At 45.9% G+C, this 22,949-nt stretch overlaps 1 protein-coding gene across 1 annotated transcript in view; it reads right to left on the bottom strand.

Annotated features, from left to right (window-relative positions):
• Nucleotides 1-22,949, bottom strand: part of UST (uronyl 2-sulfotransferase) — a gene marked incomplete at its 5' end in the record, with an annotated part of 252,690 nt that overhangs the window by 65,450 nt on the left and 164,291 nt on the right. Inside the window, 2 exons of the mRNA XM_080941680.1 lie at nt 14,420-14,573; nt 21,942-22,021. Of these exons, the coding sequence (XP_080797806.1) occupies nt 14,420-14,573; nt 21,942-22,021 (234 nt within the window). The remainder of the gene's footprint in view (nt 1-14,419; nt 14,574-21,941; nt 22,022-22,949) is intronic.

Here is a 22,949-nt window from a genome sequence, read left to right as displayed (position 1 = left end):
GTTTTGTTTTGTTTTTTTTTTAATTTTCTCTTTACCCATCTGCAATTTATTTTGATACACGAAGGGGTAGAAATGCCAACTTTATCCTTAACTATCCATTCCCCCCCCCAGTATCTCTACTGACCAACCTACTCAAGATTCAACAGAGATATCTGTATCCCACCATGTTGTCGAATAGCTTGGGATGGAACAATAATGGTACTGAGTCTGGCTGACAGCTGACACCATATCAGATTTGTCCACTGAATGCTTTGACCATGACTTGGAAGGCAATGGGCTATGGGTCACAGACTTCCGAAGAAGGCTGGGTGAGAAGTGATGTGAGCCTTGTTTGTACCCATAGCTCGGAGCTGGTCTGTGAGAAGTTAAGAGAGGGAGCACCAGGCTGAGCAGCTGACTGGGTACTCAAGCACCCAGTGTCACATCCTCCGGGTCATTCCTTTTCTAGCTGTTGCCAGAGCTTCCTAGGGAAGTCACTTGAGGGCATGAGCCTCAGCAACTCTGCGTCTCTCTTGCTTTCTGTTCAAAGGATGATACTCAAGGGAGCCTCCTCGGATGAGAGATGGGAGAGAAGCAAGATTTCAGGGGTAATTCTGTCCAAAGAGTTCTGGTGAGTTTATTTACATCCACCCATAGTAACTACCGGCTTAAAGAAGCAATGTACACTGGGCCTTAGGTAACTGGTTAGATTTCCAGAGCTACGCATGATTTCCCTCTGGCTGAACAGTTAAGTCAGTTAGAAAGCTACTGGTTACTGCCAAGGTATGTGTGCCACTGTGGCACCCTGGGGTTATCATGTCCTGCTGGTCACTGTGGTTTGTGTACAACAATTAATAAGACATAGGTTATTCATTTGACAGACAGGAAGATATAGTTTTACCATCATGTCAAGAAAGATTTAAAAATTGAAAAACAAAAAGCAATGTACACCTGGGAATAAGGTCTAAACTCCAATACCTTCACTCTAGTCCAGACCGTTGGCTTTGATTCTGATATGACCTTAGGCTAAAACTGTGACCAGCTGTGTTTGAATATAGAGTGTTCTCTTTAAAAACATATGCTGAATTCTGCCATGGCAGCTGTGCTGGAAAGACGGGAGTCATGAAAGGAGTAGATCTTAGAGGTAGGACCCTCATGATAGATGAATGCAGTTCCTGCAGAAATGTGCTAGCTATCCAGGGAGTTTGGCCACTTTTCTGCTTCTCTACTGACTAGTTGCCTTCCACTATGTCAAGCTGAAGCAGCCCGTGATCCCTAACAGAAACTGAACAGATGCTGTTACTATGCTTTGAACCAAGAGGCATCAGCCTATCCTTTAACCCAGTATTGTTATAGAGATTATACACACACACACACACACACACACACACACACACATACAATAAACTAATACCAGAAATTTATGTAAATTGGGGGAGGGGAAGAGAAAAGTGGTAGAATGACCAGGAGTGTCTTGTCTGGGTGACTGGATAGGTGGGGGCACTCCTCACTGATATGACACAGGAAGAAATGTGTGCCAGAGCAGCACTCTTCAGACAATGCCTGGCCTGTTAGATTCATCCAACCCACTAAAAGGTCCCACGATAAAGAAACAGAGAAGCGGGCACTGGTATATGCCACATACACCTTTATCTGCTGCCACTGTCTAACAGGAGCCATGGTAAGGCCGAGAAGCAAGGAAGGGAACATATCCCATTACGAATTGCATTTCAGCTAAAGATGAAAGGCTTATCCAAATGTGAACTAATCTTGAGGATTTAGAAAGCAGTATCGGAGGAAGCAAAATAGACATAATCCACATGGAATAAAAATTACTCGGGGAAAGAAGATTAGAAAGTAATAAAGTCAGCAGAGGCTAATCTGATTGCTGTTCTCGGCTTGCCCAGAGATTTTATTAGTAGTGCTTGCTTATAGAAGACCTCAGTTAGATCCGAAATATATAGCTAGCAATGTCACTCCTTTCTTATGTGACGTGGTAACTGTGTCTTAGTTGGGATTTCCACTGCTGTGAACAGACACCATGACCAGGGCAACTCTTATGAAGGACATTTCACTGGGGCTGGCTCACAGGTTCTGCAGCTCAGTCCATTATCATCAAGGCAGAAAACATTGCAGTGTCCAGAATTCTGAATTCTACATTCAGAAGGCACAGAAGAGAAGACTGTCTCCCACATGGCTTAGAAGAGTGTCTCAAAGCCCCTCATACACACACAGTGACACACCTCCTCCAACAAGGCCATCCTTACTAATAGTGCATTCCTGGGCCAAGCATATTGAAACCATCACACTCTGATTTAACCATCTGAAATTCTTCTAATTCAAGATTTTTTTTTTTTTTTTTTTTTACATTCTACAAGGTGGCCATCTAACTATAGAGGTCACACCAGGTTACTTTCTGCTTTCCTGGAAGTTGACAGCAGTCCATTGAGTTACTTGTTGGTTTGTTTGTTCCATTATTTGTTTGCTTTTGGTGTGTGCTGGTTTAAATGAGCAATGTCTTTCAAGGTTTGGATTTTTGACTATGTGGTCCCCAGCAGGTGGTGTTGTTTGGGTAGTGTCTTAGGGTTTCATTGCTGTGAACAGATACCATGACCAAGGCAAGTCTTATAAATGGCAACATTTAATTGGGGCTGGCTTACAGGTTCAGAGGTTCAGTCCATTATCATCAAGGTAAGAGCATGGCAGCATCCAGGCAGGCATGGTGCAGGAAGATCTGAGAGTTCTACATTTTCATCAGGAGGAAGCCAGGGACAGACTGAGCATCCTCAGGCAGCTAGGAGGAGTGTCTCCAAGCCCAGTCCCAGAGTGACACAGTTCCTCCAACAAGGCCACACCTTCTAATAGTGCCACTCTCTGGGCCAAACATGTAAAAAGCATTATAGGTAGGGTTGGGCAGTGTGGCACAGCTGGAGAAGAACAGATCTGAGAGCTCCCAGGCTCACTTTGCTTCTAGTTTATTCTCTATTTCATGACCATAGTTGAAAATGTGATCCGTCAGTTTCCTGTCCTGTTCCCATGCCTGCTGCTATATCTCCCCACCGTGGTGGATTCTTGTCTCTCAGGAACCATAAGCCAATGTACTCTAAGCTTCCTTGGCCACAGTGTTTTGTTATAGCAACAGAGCAGTAACTAACACAGGGGAGCCATTTCTTATCCATTAAACTACTGGCAGCTCTTGCACAGCAGCATTTCAGAAGTTATCTGCATAGATTTGGTGTCAGAGGAATGTGTGCCTTAGAGGCTTAGGGGATTTGGTGGCCAAATGAAGCCCTCCCCATCTTCATTCATTTATTCTTGATTTCTTGCCCAAACAATCGGTGAAGATACCATGTGGATAAAACTGAACATCTCATGAGATTCACACCGAGCCACATTTCCTGGTACCTTCTGCTGTGTAACATTCGTTAGTCTATCGTTAAATAAAACAAAAGTAGTGGTTAAAATGTGCTTTGCTAACTTTATTTTGCTTACTCCGAACCAAGACCACCAGGATAACCAGTCTTGAGTGCTCACTCTATAGATTTCCCAGGCATTTACATTTCTTTATATGTACGGGCAAGTTTGACTTTCAGCTGCCATTCAGGAAACCGGGCATGTATAACCTGGGTCTCCTCTTCCTTTCTCTTTTGCCCTTGAGGATGTGGGATTATGACCCTAATATAGCCCACAAAATAGAGATCTTCTGAATTCGCCTACCAAATACTGGGTTTACAGGTGTGTGAGGGTCGGTGTGAAATATCAGCTTGATGGGATTTAGAATGACCTAGGAGAAGGGTTTCTTGGAATTCCAGTGGAGATTGGTTATGTTAACTGAGATGAGAAGACTGTTCTACTGTGGGCGGCGCCATTCCCTGGCTAGGACCCTGAACTGTAGAAAGAGTAAAAGGGAACCAAGCGGCACATACATCCCCTGCTCTTTGCTGCTATACCACCAACTGCTTCTAGCTCCTGCTGCCTCTTCTTCCTCCACCATGAAGGACTGTACCCTTGAGCTGTGAGCCAAAATAAACCTTTCTCCTTTAACGTGCTTTGGTCTGGATACTTCATCATAGCAAGAGCAAAGGAAACTAAGATGAGGTGTGTGATACATGCCTGTGCTAACACCAGACTCTGTGCTAACTGACCTGGAAGCTCAAAAGCCTTTTTACCCCTCCCCTCTTCTCCCCCTTGACATCTACCATGTGTCTTGATATGGTAACCAGCCAATCACTCCTTTTTCTTAAGTTCTCTGCCTTTCTTGAATCCAAAGTATTTAGCCCTGTCCTTCAGCCTCCAGCCATTAGAGGGCAAGGCTGGGGAAGTTACAGGGTTCTGCAACTTGTTTTGCGAGCTTGAGCAAAGGGAGTGTTTTTCCAATTACACACTATCTAATTCAATTTACATTTATTAGAAGAACTGCCAGCTATTTCATGTTAATATTGACATTTTCATAAGTGCTCGCAATTAGAATTCAAGCTGAGATTCCAATAAATCTCTTAGATGTGTTACCCTTATGCTTCTTGTCTTCAGACGAGAAAATATTTTGAAGAATGTGTGTGGAGGTCAGTCAGCCTTTGGGGGAATTTATAATGTGTGCATAAAAACAGCTGGGCAGAGGAAAAATACAGGGCACACTGGGGGCAAAGCTAGCCGTTTGCCAGCTTCTTCAAGACGAGTGTGGGGAATAAAATTCAAATTTTATCACAGATTAATGGAGCCACTGTTTTTCTCTCGCTCTGAGGTACTTCTCTCCATTGCGTCTAACAGCAGGTTCTGGCTATGTTTAGAGAACCCTTCTTGGCTGCATCTGAAACCTGGTTTTCTCGGGCCCACACCACCAATTTACTTCACCTGTCATCGTATGGGTGTGCCTGCCTTTAAGGCATGTCACATAGCCTCCTGAAGAGACAGTAATGGAGTCCAAGTGTCCTGCCCATTCATATGAAAAGGGAAAAGGTGTTTGTCTCCAGGTTGAATTTATTCGTCAAAACGCTCACCCAGTCTTATTGCCTGAAGCTCGGCCTTCTAAAGCGAGATCTTAAATGTACCGCGGCACAGTCTGGCTTCTCACTCCACTTCAGTTTATAGTGAAATGCCTGACTGAAGGTACACACAGCATATTTACCAATATAGCAGATGCTGCGCCGCACCATTTGATTGTGTGTGTATATATGTAAACATGTGTGCACACATGCGGAACTCAGGGGTCAACGTCAAATGTCCTCAATCACTGTCTACTCTTTTTGAGACAGGGTCTCTACCTGGACATAAAGCTCACAAATTCAGTGAGCACGGCTGGTCAATAGACCCTGGAAATTCTCCTGTCTCCAGCTTCTCAGCATTAGAACTGTAAGTATGCACCACCATACCCAACTTAAAAAAAAAAAAAAAAAAAAAAAAAAAACAAATGTGTGTGTGTGTGTGTGTGTGTGTGTGTGTGTCCCTTGTCTATGCACTGCTAGCTGATACAAGCCACTAGGTGCTTTTAAATATTACTGGCTCTCTCCTGCCACCTCATATGATCTACAATCTCAGGTTATGAGGCATTATTCATACAAGCAATACTATGGTCTGATCAATCCTTGGGCCTGACATCTACCCTTTGTCTGTGGGTTCTGGGGGGCTGAACTCAGGTCTTCATGTTTGTTCAGCAAGAATCTTACCAGCTGAGCCAGTTCTCTGTCCCCTGACCTAAGATCTTTATTTGTATTCGTCAATTAAAAGTCTAGAAAATAGACAAGTCTAAGGTTGGGGGGAGGGGCTGGGGGTATGATGTACAAACACAGCTTTTTCTAAGGGGCACATGATAAGCTTGCTTCTTTCTCCCAGTGACCCCAGCTCTTTTGAATTCACCAGAGGAGACGAGATATGTGGTCATCTCTCCAGTTCTCAGCCGTGGCTAGACACAAGCATTCCTTCTGCAGCTTTAAGCAATCAAACAACACCTCCAAGCCAGGCTGCACCCCAGACCCATTCAGCTACAATCCTGAAGCAATGTTTCAGGCACTGGTGGTTTTGACTTGACCCCATCTCCTCACCCCCGCTTTCCCCCCCGGGACTCCCAGCAGCAGCCAAGGCGGAGGGTCTGCTTTAATAAGGGCCGGCCACCTGGCCCTGCAAGGGTCCAGAGCTGGCCCACAGCTGCAGGGATGGCTGACTCACAGTTAGGGAGGGGCAGATGAGCTCAGCTGACAGGTGGCCAGAGGAAGCACCTGGCTGTGCTCTGGTGGCCCTTGTGGTCTGTTGATGGTCCTGAGGGGACCTTGTATGGAGAAAGCAGGTCAGGGGAAGCTTCCCTACGGGAACATTTGGAGAAGAGCTTCATTCTGCTCCTGCCTCCTCCCCACCTCACACCCCAGCCAAATGGGTGGTTCTCCACACAGGAAGCCTGTTTGTTGTTCTTTGGAGGGTGCACATGTTCTAGAGAGTTCCTTCATCTGCAGAAGTTCTCTCCTCTGCTCTTCACTCCTGCCATATCTGCATCCATCCTGACAGCCTTGGCAGCTTCTCCTCTCTTAAGACGCTGCCCCAGTGTCTGCAACCTTCCTGGATTTTATTCTTTTCCTTGTTAAACAAGCACTAGCCAGGGACAACTCCTGTTAATCCATGAACCTGTCTCTTCCCCCGCTTCTCTCTCTCTCTCTCTCTCTCTCTCTCTCTCCCCTCTCCTGCTATGTTAAATGTTTCAAGTCTGCTCTGCAATTGCACACTCGTAATTGTTTCTCCATTGCCTCCCTGACCCACTTGGAGCTGCCCCTTGAAGGAGGAGGAAGAGGAGGATCTGTAGATCCTGCTCCTTGGCTGATCTTACACCTGGAGCATTGTGGTAACTAGGAGTGAGCTGGTATTTCTACATTTACTGAGGACTCTTCCACTCTAGGGTGGTCAGAACTGGACCGGTTTCTACACAGGCTCTAGTTTCCCACCACTCGGCCTACTGGTGATGTAACACATGTCCTTCCCATGTGGTCTGGCCCCGTGTAGCACTTCCTGATTCTCTACGGGAGTGGGGTTTTCTTTTGCTCTTGTAACAGCACATATCTTTCTGCTGACATGATTTGATGTTTTCTCTCTCTCCTAGCCTTGTCCTGTAAGGTAACCCGGGTGGGTGACAAACACAGCTGTAGGCACTGTCCCCCCATCCCACCCCACCCCTTAACCCCTACCTAACCATAGAGGGCTGATGGTAGTCTCCACACATAGAAATGCACCAACACAAGGGGCCACACCGTAACCTGGTGCCTGCTGTTGCTGCTTGTTTTTTGTTATTTATTTAGTCGATTTGTTATCTGGGAAGAGAGAACGGCAATTGAGAAGATGCCTTCATAAGACTGGCCTGCAGACATCTTCTTATTTGATGACTGATCTGAGAGGGCCCACAGCATTGTGGGCGCTGCCGCCCACCCCTGGGCAGGTGGTCCTGGGGTTCATAAGAAAAGTAGATCGAGCAAGCCATGGGAGCAAGTCAGTAAGCAGCACTCCTCCATGGCTTCTGCTGCAGCTTCTGCCTCAGGGCTCCCGCCTTGAGTTCCTGCCCCAATGATGGACTACAAGCTATAACATGAGGTAAAGCCTTTTCTTCCCAAGGTACTTTTGGTAAAAGCGTTGTATCACAGCAAGAAAAACACTCAGGTATAGAAATTGGGACCAGGAGTTGGGTATGTGACAGACTTGGCCATACGTTTTGGGGAAGACTGTGGTGGCATTTAAACTTGGGCCTGGAAAAGCCCCTGGGTGCTCAGAGACCAGATGCTTGGAAGATAGGCAAATTGAGAGCAATGGAGATGGTGGGAGTTGTGCATGGCTGGTTCTCAGATGGAGGCTCAGGAGGTGGGAGCATTCTAGTCTCTAGCCCCCAAGGTTTCAAGTTCTTGGACTATCTGCTTCTCCAACCCACCCCAGCAGGTCTCTGTTTTCCTGCTACTTAGCTCTGGTCTTCCTCCAGAGGACCCAAAGTACTGTATATCCTACACAGTGGCTTTTGTTGATAAAAGCGTCTGCAGTGACTATCTCTCAGGCATGGCCTAGGAGCTCCATGCCTTCCCCATAGCAGGACATTTGGGCTTCTCCAGTCCCTCCTGTCTGCAGAAGTGGGGGGGGGGGGGGAGACTTAGGGATCCAGTACTGACACAAGACCCGGGGAAATAAACATGGGACACACGATTGCCCACAGACTGGGATCACAACTTATCTCTAGCTGTTGGGAATACAGAGAGAAGTCTAAGGAAATGGGATGGGGCCCAATGGGACCTTAGCAGGGGCAGCACACCTGACAGCTCAAGGTCCATCCCCACATGTCAGGGGCCCCGTGAAAGCAGGAGCCTTTGCAGAATCCCAGAGCAGGGAAGCCCCAACCTAGAGCAGAGAAATGTCCCTTTCATTGGAATACTACCAGCTGCCTCTTGCAACATCACGAGTGAGCAAAGGGAACACTTTTAGATCATAAAGATCCATTAACAGAGCCAAGGGGATACACATATCGATACTGATTTTGAGTAATCCATCAGCAAGGCTAAGTAGGTAAGAGTCCCATTTTACAGACCAGACAGGTGAGGCCCACAGAGGCCAACCACTTCTTGGGTCACCAGCTAGTACAGTTGAAAAGCAGGCAGCAATACACTAAGCCCCAGGCCCTTAGCTTGGCCATCAGAAGCCAAGTCTGTAGGAACTGGGAAGAAAATACTTCCTTTTCCACTTCCAGAAAGATTCTGGAAACATAGTTATCTGCTGAAACACTAAAACATCAGACAGTCCACCATCTCCTCCCCACCCCTTTTTGGTTTTCTTTCTTAAAGAAATACAACATTTTGGAGTGGAGGTGAAACTTGAGGTCTTATCCTCAGGAGTCCCGAGACATCAGTCAGTGAAGACAGTCGAAATTTCCACCCACAAGACATTTCACACCTATAGCTCTCAAGCTAAGGATGTCAAATGTGCAGGCAAATTAGAATGCATACCTTTCTTCAGAAGGGAACAGAAAGAATATGGGTGAGAAGATAGGAGGAGGGCTAGGGGAGACCACTGGTGAGGTTTTTGATCAGTGATATACGGGCACAAAAATGTCACAAGGAAACCTATTATTGTCTAGGCTAACTGAAACAATTAGTGATCATTAAAAAAAAAGTAAAACTCCAGGTGACTCTGACCCTGGGTCAGGCTTCTCTAGAACTGAATGGGGCCAACAAGACTCACTGGATTCCTTCCGAATTAAGAAGCTGTAAATTACACATCCTTTCTTTGAAACATGCATTATTTCCAGGATTCCCAGCCAAGTTGAATGACTCGTAGCACAAAGGCAGCTTACTCTGGGAACACGCTCCCAAGGCCTCCTTCCTTTCAAGTGTGAGGGCAGGGAGTGGCCTGCTGGGGCGGCAGAGCTAACTGAGGACCAAACTCAACATGATGGTTCTTAGAACTTGAAAGGGCACAGAGGCATGTGCAAAGCCTTTCACTACAGAAGCGTGCACAGCTGTCAGGAAAAGGAGAGCAGGAGTTAAAATGTGCAGCTGAGCAAAAAGAGAGCGTGAGAAACCCAGTCTCACAGAGGCTCGGAGTCTGTAAAGTTTACGGCTTGGCATGAAAGACCCTTGTCCTAGTCAAGCGTTCCTATTGCTGTGATGAAGCACTATGACCAAAGGCAGTTTGGGGAGAGAGGGGGTTTACTTCTCTCACAGTTCTACATAACACTTCATCATCAAAAGCAGTGAGGACAGAAACTCAAGCAGAACAGGAAGCTGGAGGCAGGAGCTGATGCAGAGGCTATGGAAGGATGCTGCTTACTGGCTTGCTCCCTAAGGCTTGCTCAGCCTGCTTTCTTATAGAACCCAGGTCCACCAGCCCCACAATGGGTTGGGCCCTCCCCCATTGATCACTAATTTAAAAAATGCTCTATAGGCTTGCCTACAACCCAGTCTATGGAGGTGTTTTCCCAATTGGGGTTCCTTCCTCTCAGATGACTGTGTCATGTCGACATAAATTAGACAACACAGCCCTGTCTTTTCCTTCCCTCTCAAACCCCCCAGTTGCTTCTGTTTCATGCTCTCGTTATAGAGTCTGGGGTCCAGGTATCTCCCTGCCATACTCCCTGGGTGGCTGAGGAGACAAAGATAACTGAGCCTATGGCCACTGCCTTTCTTTCAGGGTGACACTGTGAACCACCTTTCTGTATGCCATTAACTTATCAAAATATTTGCCAAGAAAGAATGTTTTAGAAAGAAACAGCAAGTGTAACAGAGACTAGACATTTCTAGAAATTATGGAGAACCAGAAGATGATTGACTACTTGAAAACAAATGTCCCCCACCCTCCATTTTGAGATAAGGTCTGATGTATCCCAGGCTGGCTTCAAACTCTATGTAGCTGAGGATAACACTGAACTTCTCACGTCTAGCTCCCAACTGCTGGTGCCAGTTTATGAAGTGCCAGGGACAAAACCTGGGGCTTTCACGAGTGTTAGGCAAGCACTCTACCAACTGAGCTCCACGCCCACCTCAAACCCATGGCTTTAAAGGTGATCTCTCTGTAAAGATGTGCATGTGACATCACAGGAAATGATTCTGCTTGGAAAAGGCAGCCCTTGGCTGGGTTGTCTTTTTCTTTACATTTAGAAGGTGAAAAGTAAGGGGTGCTTGCTGCACTGTGGGAATGGGAGGTTTGTACTCTTCCCTGTCCCCATCCTGTGCTGCTGGCTGTAGATTGTCCTGAAGCTGTTTGTTTTTTAATGTTAATTCCACTTCTTCAAGAAGGGCTGCCTAGTCACATGACTCCAACTGAACCCTCCCATTTTAATTAGTAAAATAAAAGAAAGCCAGTGACTGAGTGGAGCAAGGGAATTAGAGAGGGCTGAGAGGTCGGAGGAAGGTCAAAGGATGGAGGTTAGAGTTCGTGGCAACATGGAGCTTCCCAAGGACCAGCTAGACCCAGGTGGGATTTACTGGTGTTAAAAAGCCATGAACATTAAGGATTTTACAGGTCTAATATCTCATATAGAAGGGCAGTTTGCATCTTTGTCTATTTGATGCAATCTTGTGTAGAGGGTTTGTGGATTAAGAGTTGAACATATAAACCTGTATGAAAAGCTATAGGGTTGTAGAGTTGTGTTTGTGTGGGATTTTGGGGTACAGAAATACCCCGGGACAGAGGCAGAAAACAGGTGGTGGTAAACCGCCAAGGAAGGGAGTTGCATAGATGAGTTGGGCCATGTTGGTGGCTCAGACTGGGCTCCAGAGTTAAGTGGGGCTCTGAAATAAAACCGGGCCTGAGAAGTGAGACCTCAGGGCCAGTAAAGAGATAAGTCGTTTTCTATTTTTTAATATTTACTGCAACAGCCGGTACCACACCTATGTAAAGTGGATATAACCTCAGTCCAGCATCCATTCTTGTATTCTTCCAAACCATCCACTACAGCAAGGTACCACTCTTCTTCCACCCCGACATCCCAAAGCCTTCTCAGCTGTACACTAAGAAGCTCTACCAGACTTTGGGCCAAAAACACACTGAGATCTTTGGCAGCTGGATAAAACAAGAGGCTTTGGGGGCACTGAGATCTGGAATAGGGCCCCGATTCAGACAAGCACTGAGTCTGTGGGCATGTGGCATGCACAGAGTGACCCAGTACACAGTGCCCAAGGGAGTGACCTGCTTAGTCCAGCCGAGGTGGCACACTCTCTCAGTTTTGCTGAAAAGTCAAGATCTCTCCACAGATGTCTATGCCCCACAGAGAAACAAACAATACCCTCTTTTGAGTCACACGGCTGACCATCCAGGCTTGCCAAATTGATGGTGGGTCTGACTGGGTAAATTTTTATGTCAAGGGACTACAGAGATGGAAAAATAAAAAGAAGATGCTTCAGTCATTAAAAAAAAAGAAAAAGGCCACAGACCATCTTCCAAATAAACAAAGCATCCTCCAAAGAAGAAAACAAACGTGAACAGGGTCAGGCCAGGGCAGGTGACTCTGGCATTCCTTTCAACTCTCCCCCAACCCTGACCCTCCCCAGTTTTCTATCTGACGGAGCTTGGCCAAGCAGCATCTGCTGAGCTCAGCTGAAAGAGTCATACTCAGTGCACAGTGTATGACTTGTGAAAGGAAAAACCCTTCAGGTCACCGAGGGGAGAATTCTATCAGAAAATGTTCTGAGTCCACCCAGGCAGTTACCAGCACGACTTTCCACATTGGGAGCTTCTAAAATGTAATGGGGTGGGGGAGAAGCCGTGAGAGCCAAGCAGGAGAGATGGCGCAGTGGTGAAGAGCACCGGGTACTCTTCCAGAGGTTCTGAGTTCAAATCCCACCCCCCACATGGTAGCTCACAACTGTCTGCACCTGCAAGATCTGACACCCTCACAAAGACACACGTGCAAGACACCAATGCACATAAAATAAAAATCAATAACTATTTTTAAAAAAATCTAGGTTTAGAGAGGTAGTTTCGTGACAGAGCATTTGACTAACATGCAAGAAACCCTGGATTTGATTCTCAGCACTGAAAATAACAAACAACCCCCCCACCCCCAATTCCACATTTGCAATTTCTCCTTTTAATGACTGTAGTTTACTATTTAGGCACACTTAGGAGAACTGTAACCCATGGAATGCTCTGCAGCAGTGTTTCTCAAGCTGTGGGTCACAACCCTTTTGTGGGCCAAGTGACCCTTCCACAGGGGTCACCCATCACACAGCCTGCTTGTCAGATATTTAAATCGGGATTCACAGCAGTAGCTATATCAGGGAGGAGAAGAGGGAGGGGAACTGTGGTCAGGAAGTATCATGAGAGAAGAATCTCTTTTCAATTAAAAAAAAAAAGATCCATTTTCATATCTTTGACTTCTCAGCATTTCCCTAGTATCAAGAGTGAGTGAAATCTATGTCATTTTAATTAAATAAAAGGAGCTCTTTTTAAAATTATAGAAGCCCACTTTAAGAGTCAATATGAATAACAAAGGCAATTAGAAAATCTTATTCCTCTAGGAGGTGACTCTACACATGTTGTCACCAATTAAAACTATACCTGTGCTCCCAACAGTAAGTTAAAGATTAGGGCATTTGATGCCATAAACTAAAACGACAATAACAGTAAGATCAGCAACAACACACATCAAAGTCTCGGGTAAAAGAAGGAAAAATGAAACACTTAGCAATGTTCTTACCATGAGAGATCTTGGGGAATTACCAAGTCTAACCATGAAACCGGTGCACATTCTGTAGACACACAGCTAAAAACTCCTTTTATGTGGTGTTTTCAGTGGGCATACATCATTGACTGAAAAGTCACATGATGCTGGGGTGTAATATGCCGATGCTCAGAGTATCTGATTTGAGGGTATTTCAAATTGTCACGTCAAGGGTGCTCAGCCTGTACTGGTGGGGAGTGGATAGCTTTGGGTGTGATCTGGGCCCATCTGCCATCACGTACCTGGGTGAGAGGCTTGCATTTTCCCCGTGTCTCTCCTATCCCAGGTCTTAAGACATGGAAGCGATACCAAGGTGACCTCCAAAGAATGGTCTCAGCACCACACATACTGGGTTTGTTTTTTGTTTGTTTTGTTTTGTTTTTTAAGTGCATCAGAAAAGGTTTAACTGTTGCCATGGTGCTATCACTAACTTCTCTTGCAGACAAGGCTGCTGATGAAGACAAGTGTTGGTAGACAAAGGTAAGGGGGTGCACATCTGCATTGACACCTCACCCCTTCCTGTCCTGCCCATCCACGCCCAAAAACACAAGCTGGCCTGGGAAGCCCAGCGGGCTCTCACACACAGAAGCCACGGTTTCAGCCGCTCAAGCGTGGCCTCACAGCTCCTCCACCATTGCTCTCTCACCATGTCACTAAAAGATGAGAAACGTGCCCTTTATTCTGGTGCGGCACTGGCTGGGGTGGGTACTGGGGGAACGGAACACGGCTCTGCCTTCTAGTTTGGTGAGTAATTAATTCCTGGAGACCTTTGCAGAGATTCAGAAAAGCAAGCAAGGTTCGGCGTTTTTTTACCGTCAGTCACTGGCAGCTTGGGAGGAATGCAGGATTTGAAGTTAAGAGGCCTGGCAGGAAGACCAGCAGCCAGCAATTAGGCCAGAAAGCGTGAGGTGTACCCTCAGGCGAACAGGACTCTGGCAATCATAGGTCCTTTTGGAATCTCAAGGTCCTCAAGAGAAAATCCACTCCCTCAAGAGGTTGCCACAGAACTGAATAGGATGGGGAGAGAGCAAACTTTGCAACGCTCTGAGAGAGATCGCTAACTGCAGCTGTTCTTAACAATGGGAGTGGCGGGTCAGGACTCCCAAGGAATGCTAATAAAGACAAACTGAGAAAAGCTAGTCTGGAATCAGTTCTGGGTCACCTGAAACAAGTTCTCACTCACAAAGGCTTCCACTGTGTGAGCTCCCAACCTGATTTACCACTCGCAGGCAGGCATCAGGAGAGCCATCGCAGAGCAACAGGACTTACCAGGTAGCGCTCCTCCTGCCTCATGCTGGGGGTGCGGATCATGTGATTCTGCTCCCCTCTCCAATCTCCAAAGCGACGGAAAAAATAGTTGGATAGAAATCTACTGACGGGGTCTCTGATGATGTTGATGTAGACGGGCTGGTCTCCACCAAACCTAACACAGGACACACAAACGAAGTTTGTTACAACTCATCCGTCAAGCAAGAAAATGAGGCCTGCTGGAAGAAACTTTCCCTCTAGGTTGACGTAACCCAGCCATTAACTTATCTGCTAACGTGCACTACCACCACTTTGCCAGGAAACTGTAACTAAGACTTTTGTTATTACGCAGGAAACAGATATAGTTGCGCACCAGGGCACTGTGAGAACAGTTTGCTTTGTTTTGTTTTGAGCACAGCACTGTACAGATCATAATATCTGGCACTGTTAAGGTACAAATATATACATATACATTTACATACCCACACACACACGTGTGTGTGTGTGTGTGTGTGTGTGTGTGTGTGTGTGTGTATACACTAGTAGACATGGCTTTGTTGAGGACAGGGCATAGTAGTCTTGATTCTGAATGTGTAGTGGTGACTCAGGACTTATATATTGCAATTCACAGCATCTTAGCGAGGTGCTCTAAGGTGAGTGGATCACAAGGAGCCTTTACTCACCACGTTCTTAAACCTTTCCACTGCAAACTCGGGGAAGTCCTCCAAAACCCCATGGACTAGAAACCAGAATTATCCCCATCTATACCGGGGGAAACTGAGGCAGAAAGAGAATAAGGAATCTGTGGCGGTGCCATGAGATAGACGTGGGTCATCTGGATCCAGAATCTCCTACGTTTAACCACTGAAGGAAAATTTCAGAGTTCAGAAATGCAATGGTGCAAAGACACACGGAAGAGATGTGAACCCCGAGTTAACTATCCTCAAGTGATAGAATTATTCCCCAGCACCTCGGAGGCTGACTTACAAGTTTCATTATAGTCTAAGTGTGAGGCTCCATCTAAAAACAACTAAAGTATACATCTCTCAGGTGTCCCCAACATTTGACATTGTGATGTTGTCACCTACAAAGTTAGTGCTCTAGAACTATGCAACTGAGTTATGTACAGTTTCATATAGCACAGTATAGCTACTATATATACACATAGTGCATATAGTATTTCCCAAGGTATTAACTAGGTTTTTAGGTTTTGTGTTTGGCTCATTCATGGCTATCTGGGGTGTAGTTGGGCCAGCAACAAGAGGGTGCCAGCTCTTGATTGCTGTTCCAGCTTTAACTTCTCTCTGATGAAAGTGCTTGGCACTGTGCCATGGGGCAGAGCATCCTCAGCTGAAACACATGGACGGGATCCAGTTCCCACCTCCCTTGCCAAAAGACTCTGCTCGATATATACAACTCAGCCTGAGTCACAATCACAGAACTTCAGTAACTGTTTCCGTAGCTCAGGCTGAGTTGTATATATCATAACTAAGGCTGCCCTGAACTTCTTGTCCTGCCGTTCAAGTGTTAGGCCTGCAGGTGTACCAGGCTTTAAGTTGGTTGGTTAGCAACCTCAGTGTTCTCTGTCCCTGAACTCAGGTTTCCCTATTGTGTAGACATGGCTGTCTCTCACAACAGACTATATATATGGACCTCCTGGATAGCCAGGGATTATGTCTTCTAGTAGCGTGTAGCACACAGTAGGTGTTAAACAGATGGGGACTACATACAGAAATAAATGCCTTTCATGCATGCTTCCTAGTTGTTGAGCTGCTGGCTTGCACCTAAGGGAGAGAAGTGGAGGAAACTTCTGCTGTGGGGAGGTGACAAAAATGACCTGACAGAAAGGAAAGGGTGGCCTCAGTGACCAGCTCCCTATTAGTAGAAAGCAGAGAGTCTAGGAAGACTGCTATCCAAGGAAGACCAATTCAGCAGATCTAAACAGGGAGAGTCCACAATAAAGCTCTGACCTTGAAATCCAACTCCTGGCTCTGTATAAGTTTTGTAGAGACAGTGTTAAACACCAGCACTTTTTTTTTTTAAACTGTGATTTTCCAAACTTGAAGCTTCTGGGTCATCATTAAAAGGCACGAAATCAAAAGGGATCCTGCTGCTACTGAGAATAAGAGCAAAGTCAACGTTTAGAAATAAGCTGGGGAAACTGAACTGAGTTGCAGAAGTGCAGAGATCTGGCTTGCTCAGTTAAAGGATGCCTTCAAAGGGCAGCCAGTTTCAAGCTCTGTTTCCATAGTGATTAAGGCTTCCTTTGAGAAAGTATCAAATGCCTTGGCTGGTACCCCAGGAGCCTCCCTGAAGGCTGAGTCCTGTTGCTCCTCTACTCTCTTTCTGTTTTCCTTCCTTCCTTCCTTCCTTCCTTCCTTCCTTCCCTCCCTCCCTTCCTTCCTCCCTTCCCTCCTTCCCTCCCTCCCTCCTTCCTTCCTTCCTTCCCTCCCTCCCTCCTTCCTTCCTTCCTTCCTTCCCTCCTTCCTTCCTTCCTTCATTCTTTTCTCTTCCTCCCTCCCTCCCACAAGTTAGTGTTAGCTTTGAGACCACCATGTAAGCCCAGGAAACAGAAGTAGGAACAGAAGTTGGAGGTGTCACAGAGGGAACCCTGGGTAAAATGAAGTAAGTAAAGCTCAGAAAAGAGAGCTTAAAATTTTTAGCATGAAAGCTCCTACCATTTACTCAACTGCTTGAAGGTCTTAGGGTCTAACATACTTTAGAAAATTGTCTCAACAAGAAGAACCAAACTGAGGGATGAGAAGAATTCTAGACTGGGGATAAAATATCTCCTTGAGTCTTAGAAAACAAACAGATAGGTCAGGGAGAGTAGGGAGGGCAGAGGCTGAACCGAGTGTGCCATGGTGCTTCCAGACTGCTGATCTGAGGCATATGTCAGTGAGGCGGCTGATGCTTAACAGGTAAGATTAAACAAAAACAAAAACAAATTATATCCTAAAGTTACTTCAACAACCGCCCAAAGACATATAAAGGTACAGCACACAGACATGAAAAGCCTGACTCCGACATCCCAAAACTGAGCGACATCCTCTAGGCCAAGGTGGTTTGGACTCCTTTCTCCCTTCGCTCAGAGGAAGAAACATTTGTGCGGCCCAATGTTCCAGGAAGTTCAAAAGAAGGATCAAAGAACAAGCCCTACAAACCCACACCAAACCTGAGATCTCTGCTGAGCTGGCAGGGCTCTGGTAAATGGCCTTCTCCAGAGCGACTAGGGAAACACAGGATTGGTTGGATGAGCTGAACTGCCACAGCCAAAGGGTTCCTTCAGGCCCAGAGGAAAATGAAGAGAGAAAAGACTTGGGTCAATGGATACACACTGAAGCCAGCCAATGGGTGAACAGCATGAGCTCACGGGGTACAGTATTTTCCACTGATGCTCTTGCATACACGCTGGATAAGGATGCCATTCTTAATGGAGAAAGATAAATGGGGAAAACAAAACAAAGCAGCAGCAACAACAACTAACCCTCTATAATGCAGGTCCTTCAAGACTTCACAACACATATATGAGAAGAAAGGATGGGGAGGGAGGAGGGGGCAGCATTCAGCCTGATTCTGATAGCATGTTGAATGAACATCAAGGATGTTGCTACAAGTTAATGATGCATAAAAGATTAGAACTATCAACCAATGCCAGCACATGAGTCTGGTCTCTTGGCCTGGTTGCTTCACATGAGAAGATTCGCCAGCTCTAAGAGCAGGTTTCTTGAGAGCAGCTAGCTCTATTGTGCTTATACGTAGGGTTCAAAATAGAGACCTCAGGTCTCAAAGTATCATATCCAACTTAGTTGCCTTCCTTATCCCTTGCTTTTGGGGGAAGGGCTTTCTGTGTACAGCCACAGTTTGCTACTTGGAATGAAGATTTCCATAGATAAATAGAATTGTATTTGGGTCCATCTTCCAAGTCTCCTCATGTTTATGCAAGTCTTTATAGCCAAGCCCCTGGTCCTGGGCTACAGGAAGGGAAGGAGAAAGGTAACGACCACTTCCACAGGGGCAGCCTCAGCAGGCCATACACAGCCCCAGTTCCTCTCCAGCTAAGTTCTCCTCTAGTTTAAGCTTAATACATTCCTCCAGCTCACCTCTGACTGGTGTTCACTCCTGCTTCTCCTGTACTGGGAACATTCTTTCCTTTCATCGGTTGAAAGCTAACTAGTCGGTCTCTCATACCTCAGCAGAACAAGAGGGAGGCTGCCGCCCTCTGATCTTATGCTAGGGGAATATGCTAGTCACACCTGACTACATACTTCTTCAGCAGAAGAATAAATAATGTAAGGATTGAGAGAGAGAGAGAGAGAGAGAGAGAGAGAGAGAGAGAGAGAGAGAGAGATCTGAGTTCACTGTGGAGGTCTCAGCTATTATAACACAGGGAAAGCAGAAAGAAGACACATCATTGGTGAGCTTCTCCTTGAGCAAAGAGAGGAGAGAGGAGACACTGTCTGCCTGGATTTGATGCTGCTGCAGAATCACTAACCAGTGACAGGTTGGTCACAGAGACTCTAAGATCCACTGTGAGCTCCTGCAACATTCTTCTCTCAGGAGCTCTCCCCAAGTGGCCGTATGGCTTGCCCTCATCTTCTGTAGTAGGATGGCAAGCTCTGATACTTAGGGATCCAGGGTCCCCAGGGTTTCACTGTTTTCTGCAGGTAGTACCTTCTAAAAGACCCCCCCCCCATCCAGAATGAAAGCAATCCAGATTCCATCCCTGTATTTGATGGTAGAGGTCAGGGCAAAATACAGCCACCAAGCTGGGTGCTGTCGATCCAATTAAGAAGTCAGTTTTGGCTTCTCATTAGAGTTTTGAACTGGCCTGAGATCCTTATTAAAATGTGTTGTATTGCAGTTTGGATGTCAAGATCTAACCTAGAAAGAAAGAGGGGTTACTGATTGAAGTTTGAAGGTGTCAGTGGTGGCATAGGAGGAAGTTCACTGGGCCAGCCAAAACCAGAGTCCTTTCTCTCTTTACAAATCATCAAACCCGAGGACCAGAACATCTAACAAGTTCCAGTGGCCTCATTATGACTAAGGACATGGTTTCTGGGGGTAGATGAAGCAGGGTTGCTCACACCAGCCAACCCAGTAATGAGCCATGGTGAAAAACGGTGAGATGGGCCAGCACTTGGCCATCGGTCACTGTTGACTGTCCCATTGAACTCTGGCTTGTTAAGATGGGACTCTAGGCTTGGGAAGCTAGTTTTCAAGTATCTGGTGATAGCTCCCTCTGATTAGCAAAGCATCTCTACTGAATCTCATTCCCCCTTTACACTGAATTGGGACAGGACCTCCTGAACAGCAGAGAATTCCTTTGAAGGCTAAAATGTCACCCAGCCCAGTGGGCTGTCAGGCCATCAGACTGGACAGCAGAGATTCTCCACAGCCAGCCTCCTGTGGTGCCAGCACACAGGGGCAATGGGGTCAGGGGACCCATTGCTGTACCCACTGCGTGTGGATGGAGCACCACTGTGTGTGGATGGAGCACCTTGGTAAGCTCTTTGCACCTTGTGATGGAACCGTTATCCCAAGATAAAGATGACTCTGTCAGGCTTCATCATTAAGGTGAAATCTTCTGGGAAGTGTTTCCTGAGAATCAGCACATGTTCCAGAGGTACCAGCCATGGTACCTCCAGCTGGTATCTGGACTTGGTAGCGTGGGTTAGCCAGTTGGTACTGGTTTTGAAGGTGATATGGGGGGTGGGCAGTCAAGGTTCTGGGAGAGGCCTGGAAAGGCTACTGGTGAAGAGGCAGCCTCAGTAGCAGATGAAGGCTCAGGATGGAAGGGGTCAATGTAGAGAAATTGAGGCTTGGGGCTATGAGGAGAGCCCATGGGAGGCACTGGTGAAAGTGCAGAAGACCCCAGCCATTTTAGAGAGCCCAGTACCATGATCACCAAGGACAGCAGCAGCAGTGGAGTGGAAGACCCTCAAAGAGAAGTTGTGTGTGTTGCAGAACTAGAAAAGTGACCCACATCCTTTGGAAGAGTTCAAAACATCATGAGCAGACCCCAGACAGTGGATGGTCAGATTCGGTTTTGCTTTGATATGGTTTTGACTGTGCACTGCTTTTTTTTTTTTTTTTTTCCTTCCCGAAATAAGAAAGTATTTGATTTATTTTTGATTTTACTGAAGTCCACAGTTAAGAGACTTTGAATTTTAAAAGACTTTGGATTTTGAAGGAGATCGGCTATTTTAAAAGAACTGAAAATTTAACGTGTTTGAATTTGTAAAGACTGAAGAACCTTTAAAGTTACTCATGTTTTTAATGGGAGGCCTTGGAAGTGAATAAGAAGGGAAGGGTTACGGCTTAATGGTTATGTGTTTGTATCAAGTTGACAAGGGGTCGGTTGTACTGGCTAGAGTCACATCGACTTGACACAAACAAGAGTCATGAGAGAGGAAGAAGCCTCAATTAAGAGAATGCCTCCATAAGATCCAGTTGAAAGATGTTTTTTTAATTAGTGACCAATGGGAAATCGCCCAGCCTATAGTGGGTGGGGCAATCCCTGGCCCAGCCCATGGTGGGTGGAGCCATCCCTGGCCCAGCCCATGATGGGTGGAGCCATCCCTGGCCCAGCCCATGGTGGATGGAGCCATCCCTGGGCTGGTGGTTCTGGGTTCTATAAGAAGCAGGCTTGGCAAGCCGTATGAAACAGGCAGTAAACAGCATCCTCCAAGGCCTCTGCATCAGCTCCTGCCTCCAGGTTCCAGCCCTGCATGAGTCCCTGTCCTGGCTTCCTCCAATGATGGACTATGATCTGGAAATGTAAGCCGAATAAACCCTTTCCTCCCCAACTTGCCTTTGGTCTTGGAGTTTCATAGCACCAGTGGAAACCCTAACTAAGACGGTATTAATGAGTCACTGAGAGAAAGAACACACAGAACTTGAAGTTTCAGTTGAACCAAGAGAAGGCCCCAGAATTTGAAAATCCACATTCTTATTAAAAAAATAATTGCATTCTTATTTTTTTAAAAAAGAAACAACAACAAGAAACCAAAACAAAAAAAACAAACAAAACCCAAGTAGATCAAAAATATTCCACCAGTGTCAAATATGCAGGACTTAGGTTGATTAGTTTAAAAACAAAATAAGACAAAACAAGAAAAGAAAGAAGGGGCTCTTTATAGCAGAAAGAAAACAGCCATGCCCTACTGCCATGGTGCCCCTAGACTGTTCTTATACACGTCCACACTGTAGAAAATGTTTGACAAAACTCTCATCTTGCCTCTGTTTCAATACAAAAATCATATCCTCCCCCCCCCCGCCCCACCCCACGAAACCACCATTCCATTTGAAATCCTCATCAAAAATAATTCTGTGTTTTTATAATATTTCAGTCTAGGAAGCAATGTTTCAAACTTTGATTTGTATGTAGCAGAGCTAGCTAGTCTGAGCATGTCCTTTGGCTGACAATGGCTCTGGGTTGTCTAATCGAATAGACCAGACTGTTAAGGGGAACCTCTTTAGATGGAGCATAAAGACCCAGAAGACAGGAAATGAACAACCACACAACCGGAGCGTGACTCACCTGGAGAAGTTGACGAAGTGGACATGTCTTGTGAATAAATAGGGCTGTTCGGCGGTACTTATATTCTTAATCAGTTCCATCTATTAAGAGAAGGACAGGGTTAGCACTTGCAGGAACAACCTCTGTAGGCCACATGTTAAAGGTTATCTGCCTTCTTCCTTTCACCCCACTCATTTCTTCTGGGCCAGGGCCAGAGAGCTGAGCTTGTTGCAAAGCGCCAGCATTCTAGCGAGGTCCTTTTACCAAGAAATCAGCTTTCACGCCAGACTGATAGCCCGGAACCAATTCAGTTGATTAGGGCTAGAAAAACAACGCAATGGATTAAGTATTTTTTCATAAATGTTTTTGTGTGACATGCATGTACGGTGTGTGTGCATGCATGCGTGCATGCGTGTACATGTATGTGTATATGCATGCCTCTGTGTGTGTGTGTGTGTGTCTGTGTGTATGTATGAGGGTATACTTAGAGAAAGTACACATCTGGGCTTTCGTCCTTGCCTCCACCTTAACAGAAAGTTTCTTGGCTGTGTTTCCTCTATATGTGCCAAGTTGGCAGGCTTGTGGGTTCTAAGAATTCTCCTGCCTCCACTTTACGTCTTGCCATAGGATCCTGGGGATTACAGGAGCTGGTGCTATATGCACGACTTTTACATGGGGTCTGGACACACAACTGCAGGTCCTTTCATGTGCCTGCCTAGTACTTTCCCCACTGAGCCATTTCCTCAGCTCCAGACTAAGCTTAGCTGGGGAAAAAAAAATCAACATTTTGCAGTACTAAAATGCAGCTAAGAGAATACTTTTAATTACCTCCTTTAAAGCCAGACCAGGAGAAGGCGTTAACCATTTCCTTATATTTCTGTGACATTATTGAGATTACAGAAATATTTTAAACTGTGTAGTAGGATTTAGAGCGGGAACAGAATAAGTACCCTTCCTTGTTCTTCACTTTGACTATAAAAATTTATAAGGAACATATTTCATGGGGGAACTCACGGGGCCTTGATAATC

The sequence above is a fragment of the Micromys minutus genome (assembly GCF_963924665.1).
Source record: "Micromys minutus genome assembly, chromosome: 30".
Lineage (NCBI taxonomy): Eukaryota > Metazoa > Chordata > Mammalia > Rodentia > Muridae > Micromys > Micromys minutus.
The sequence above is the reverse complement of the archived record's forward strand: the minus strand, read 5'-3'. Positions and strand labels throughout refer to the sequence as shown.